At 39.5% G+C, this 6043-nt stretch overlaps 1 protein-coding gene across 1 annotated transcript; it reads right to left on the bottom strand.

Annotated features, from left to right (window-relative positions):
* Positions 1-207: 207 nt before the first annotated feature.
* LOC118838813 (olfactory receptor 52Z1-like) lies at positions 208-1167 on the bottom strand. The gene has a single exon (XM_036746180.1). It carries the CDS (start codon positions 1165-1167, stop codon positions 208-210), a length of 960 nt encoding a protein of 319 aa, XP_036602075.1.
* Positions 1168-6043: the final 4876 nt, after the last annotated feature.

Raw genomic sequence — 6043 nt, 5'->3', positions numbered from 1 at the left:
TTAAACTTTAAAATGTGGTGTATTTTTTTCAGGAATCCGGTTGTTAAACATTTACCAGCATACCACTGTTTGTAAAATAAAAAGCATGGAACTATTTATTGATGTTTTATAGACTTTATTTATTAAATCCCTTTCACTTTCCACTTCACCACCTAATGCAAAATCTTCTTTCAGGCATGGCCAGTATCAGAATCTTCTCATTGTACATTAGCAACATGTCTTAATGGAGGAGAAGACCTGAACTACCCGGTCCTGAATCTGCTTTGTCTTTACTCCATAAATGATGGGGTTGAGCATGGGAGGCACCACCACATAGAGGTTGGCCACTAGGATATGGATGTGCCGAGGAATGGTACTGCCTCCAAAGCGGTGAGCAAAGAAAGAAAAGAAGGCTGGAGTGTAGAACATTAAGATCACACAGATATGGGAGCCACAGGTGTTAAGAGCCTTGAGCCTAGCAGACCAGGAAGGTATATTGAAGACAGCATGGAGGATCAAAGAATAGGAAATAATGATGAGCAAGACATCCAGACCTGTGGACACCAGAGCTATGGTCAAGCCATAAATGATGTTGACTTTGATGTTGTCACAGGCCAACCTAGCTATACCCATATGTTCACAGTAGGAGTGGCGAATGATGTTTTGTCCACAATAAGTAAGCCGGTATACCAGAAAGATAAAAGGAAAGCAGATGAGAAAACCCCTCACCACAGCTGCTACTCCAATCTTCCCAATGACTGAGGGAGTAAGAATGGTGGTGTATCTCAGTGGATAACAGATAGCCACATAGCGATCAAATGCCATGGCCAACAGAATGGCTGATTCTGCTGCAAAGATGCAGTGAATGAAGAACATTTGGGCCACACAGCTGCCAAAGGAGATAGTGCCATAGTGGAACCAGAAAATGGCCAGCATTTTAGGTGCTGTGGTTGTGGAAAGCAGGACATCTGCCAGGGCCAGCATAGAAAGGAACAAGTACATAGGCTCATGGAGGCTGCGCTCAGTGATAATAAGGAAGATTAAGAAGCTGTTGCCGAGGATGGCTGTAAAGTACATCAAACAAATGGGAATGGAGATCCAGGTATGTGAGTCCTCCAGTCCTGGGATACCAATCAGAATGTACTTGATGTCTTGGATGTTGGTGTCATTTTGTGGAGAGGACACCATATTCAACCATCTCCTTTAGACCTTGCCACCACAATGAAATAAAATAAGATGACTCAGTAATGCTGTGCAAGGCAAGTGGTTGATTGATTTCTTCTTGTGGCATGCCCTACTACTTGTGAGGAAGAAAGAAACCAAGGCATTAAATAGAATGTTGTCTTTTATTTTTTTAATTCAACATTATTTTATTCTTTTATCTTTTTTTCTTTTAAAATATTTTCTTTCCCCAATTACATATAAAAACTTTTTTACAACATTCTTCTTTTTTAAGCTTTGAGTTCTAAATTCTACCACTTCCCTTCCCCCTCACTGAGATAGGTCATACATGTGCAGCCGTGTAAAACATTTCTAATTTGGTCATTTTGTGGAAGAAAACTAAAAAAGAAAGGAATGATGGAAAGGAAGAAGGAAGTAGGAAGGGAAGGAAGGAAGGAAGGAAGGAAGGAAGGAAGGAAGGAAAAAAAGAAAGAAAGAAAGAAAGAAAGAAAGAAAGAAAGAAAGAAAGAAAGAAAGAAAGAAAGAAGGAAGGAAGGAAGGAAGGAAGGAAGGAAGGAAGGAAGGAAGGAAAGAAAGAAAGAAAGAAAGAAAGAAAGAAAGAAAGAAAGAAAGAAAGAAAGAAAGAAAGAAAGAAAGAAAGAAAGGGAAGGAAGGAAGAAAGAACAAAAGGGAAGGAAGGAAGGAAAGAAGGAAAGAAAGAAAGAAAGGGGGAAGGAAAGAGAAAGAAATAAAGAGAAAATGAAAATGTGCTTTGGTCCATATTCAGACATCATCAGTTCCTTCTCCTTCTTTTAAATGGATGTTTGTTAAGTATCAAAGTAGATATTTAACTATGACTGTAAATTTATTCCCTAAAACAGAAGCTACCTAACTGATCAGGCATTATTCTACCCTTTCCATAATAGTGCCATTCATCTGTCCAAAAATATTTCCATGACTCCAAAATTATGAAATCATGTAACCTAGAACAGTATCCATGGGCCACTGAGTCCTAGCTGGATTTTAATATCTCTCTAGCACAAATACAACATGTCACCATCCAGCTATTGCTTGAAGACTAAAGAAGGGGAATTTACTAATTCCAAAAGTAGTCCATTCATACTTTAGAAAAGCTCCCATTATTAGAAATATTTTGATTTTACAAAGCCCAAATTTTATTCCAGTCTAACCTTTCTTCTATAACAATTACTTTACATCTACAAACTCCAACTCTTCTCCAAGTTAAATATATCAGGTTCCTTCAAACAATCCTCACATGTTGCAATCTTGAGACCCTTCCCTATCTTGGATGGCCTTTTCTTTTGAGCTTACCAGAACCCCAGTGATTCCACACAGAGCAGAGTAAAAGGGACTTTCATCTCCCTGTCCCTGAAATCTATGCCTGTCTCTTTTTTTGCTTGTTTATTTTTGGCAGGGCAGTTGCGGTTAAGTGACTTGCCCAAGGTCACACAGCTAGTACATGTGTCAAGTATATGAGGTCGGATTTGAACTCAGGTCCTCCTGACTCTAAGGCCAGTGCTCTACTCACTGTGCCACCTACCTGCCCCACTATGCCTGTCTTAATGTAGCTTTAGATTTTGTTAGCTTGCTTGGTTACCATGTTGCATTAGATTTTGACCTTCCTACTCTACATATTCAACATTATCTCATCATCCCCCGCACATTCCCTAAGTTCTGGGGAAATTCTAGCACTTGCCATAGGCGTCCCATGATAGCCCACTTGCATTCCTTCCTGCATGTTGTTCTCTATAGCTGGAATACCTCCCCAACCGCACATCTGCTTCTTTATTTCTTACCCATTAAAACTCAACCTAAAAACCCCACATGTGTGGGGTTCTTATCAGCTGGTGATAACCTTTTCCTTATGGGCTCTCCTAGCACTCTTTCATAATACCTGTCTAATATACTTGTAACCTGTTGTTATAGATATAGATACACATAGATATATGTACAATGTGTGTAGCATATGTATATATAAAATATTTGTATGTGTATGTACATATATAAAACATTTTGTTGTATATTAATCTGTATATGTCCTTTATCTCCTTCCCCTGTCCCCCAATTACACTGAATACTCAGTTACTTAGTACACTCTATCTGATTTAAACACAGTAGTGTTCACAGTGAGGGTGTTAAACATAGAAGAGATATTTTACAAATGTCCATTAAGTTGAACTGAATTTCACCAGAAAAATATTGATGGTCCTAAGGCAAAGGGGCAAAAAAATCATATACACATATATATACATAAATATATGTCACGAGCTTCCGAAGCCTCGTGACTACGCTCGGGGTTCCCCCCAAGCCCCAGGCCTCTGCCTAAGCAAAGGACCTGATCTCGCGGACAATGTACGGGGCGGGAGCCGAACAAGATGGTGAATGACTCCGTTTATTATTTCAGCAAGCAGCACATTTATACCTTTAGTGACGTAGGTACACTCTTTGGTTACGTGGGTGAAAGACAGGTAAAGCTAATACACCTGGGTCCTAGGACCGCCCTGACTCCGCCTACTCTCCTCCCCCTCTCCTCCCACACTACCCAAAGCTCCCTGCGGGCAGGCAGTCCAGGCAAAGACCGGAAACTCCACGTGGTCAGGCAGCCGGAAGTTCCACATGCTCTGCCAGAGAGCCGGAAGTTCCACGTGGTCAGGCAGGTCCGACCTGGAATCGCTAGGGAGGCAACAAAGGCGAGACCCCTCCTCCTGGCTCCACCCACATCCCAAAGCCCTGAGTCTATCTCAGCAGGCCCCTGGGCCTGGAGGTCTGAGGAGAGCAGGGCTCAGCTCTAACTCAGCCCGTAACAAATATATACATATATATGAATACATACACACACATATATGTGTGTGTGCCCACCTATATAACACAGGGACCTCTGTATAGGAGAATTTAGCAATGCATACAGAGGAGAAAAATGGGGAGTAAAAGAAATAATATTGGGAAATAACATCTCTGATCTAAATTAACCTTCCACTTCCACATAGGGTGATTGAGGCTTAAGAACAAAAACCAATTAAAATCAGTGATTAGAATGGTTCTTTAGATGCTAATTACAAGGAACCTTAGTGAGAATGCGATTAGAAATTCCCTAGCACAGGAGGTAACTATAGAGAACCATACAGTACTCTCTTTCTAGCCACCTCCCAGAAAATACTTAGATCTCTTCCTATGACACTTTACAACAAAGTCAGGAATGTTTGTGAATTGAGGGATGGAGAGGGAGTCACCCAAAGAAGAGATATGACATTACCCACTCATCCTTTGGTGATGTGGGAGGTTCATGGGTGTGAAACACGGTCTATACTTGCAGGGTTTTTTTGAGATGTCTTGCTCAGTTTTGCTGATTTTTTTCTCTTCTGCTTAAAAAAATGTATGGAATGTCTCTCTGGGATGAAGGTGGGGGAAAACACAAGAGGAAATTTACACAATGTAAAAATAGGTATTGTAAAATTTTATTTTTAAAATATTCAGCTGAGATAGGTGAATGAGCTTTGATCTTTTGAAAGTCAAGGTATCTGGAGGGCATTATCAAGTCATTAAGAGTGTTAAGAAAATCACACAAAATCAACCATATCCAAATCAAAGATTAATTTCAATTAATAAGTTCTTTCAAAGTTCAAGAAAAGCCACTGTAGCAAGAGAATTAGTAGGTCATTCTTCTGTCATTAATTAAATTTGTAGAATTTCAAAAAGAAGTAGAAATGCTGGATGGGAGTCAGAGGATATGAGTTCACATCCCAGCTCTTCCTCTTCCTACCAATCTGATTTTAGGGAAGATACTTAATCTTCTGGGTCTCAGTTTCTTCAACTGTAAAATGAGGGTCTTGTATTAGATAAATTCAAACTGATCTTTGAGCTCTAAAGCTGTGATTTAATAAACTGTAAACATTGAAGGTCATCGGGGATGATTCAATACAATCAAAACTTGAGCAGGAATCCTCTCTACAAAGTCCCCAAATTGTGATTTTCTAGCCTACGCTTAAATACCTTCACTGGTGGAAAACTCAGTGACTACACAAAGCAATTCCATTACTTTGTGGAATAGCTCTAATTGTTAGGAAGTTCTTTTTTTCCTTATTAGGAAAAAACAAACAAATAATTTTTCTCCCTGTAACTTTTACCCTTTGATCCTAGTTTTTCCATCTATAGCCAAAAAGACTAAATCCAATCCTTCAAACTCATGTCAGTCCTTCACCTATTTGAATGCAGTGCTCATGTCTCTCTTACGTCTTCTTTTCTCCAAGTGAAACATTCCCATTTTCCTCAGTCATACCTCATCATGGAACTGATTACTCTTTTCCATTTTTGTTGCCCTATTCTGGATCTGCTTGAAAGAAATGAATATTTATCTCACATTTAATAACTAGTTATTGCATTAGGAACAAGGTTTTTTCCCCTTTTCTACTTCCTCATCCAGAAATCAAACAGGATGGGAAATCTCTCTTAGAGATTTACCCAAGCCAAGATCTAATTAGACAGCAAAAGAGATTCTAATATGGGTTAATGAGTGTATTCCTACTCATTGTGTTTGCTCTGACAAGCCTGGGGAAAGTTTGATTCTCCCTATTACCAAGACAGGTGATATGGAAATGTATCTCTTTGATGAAGATTTTAATGACCTATATCAGGTACCCCAAGACCTTCATTTTAATATAGCCCATGCTTGTGTTAACCAATATGGGTTGATTGCTACCACTCAGGGACACTTCCTCTTTGAAGGGCATATAAACTGTGACCCCACTACCATTAGGGGTCTTTTGATCTAAGAGAGACAGCCAAATGAGCATCCTTTTATTAATAACCTGCTGGTCTTATTAATAAAATGATTAAATTACCAAGAAATGATGTCTCCCAAACCTTTTTCATCACCACATGCTCA

This window comes from Trichosurus vulpecula, chromosome 2 (assembly GCF_011100635.1).
Source record: "Trichosurus vulpecula isolate mTriVul1 chromosome 2, mTriVul1.pri, whole genome shotgun sequence".
Classification (NCBI taxonomy): Eukaryota; Metazoa; Chordata; class Mammalia; order Diprotodontia; family Phalangeridae; genus Trichosurus; species Trichosurus vulpecula.
The sequence above is the reverse complement of the archived record's forward strand: the minus strand, read 5'-3'. Positions and strand labels throughout refer to the sequence as shown.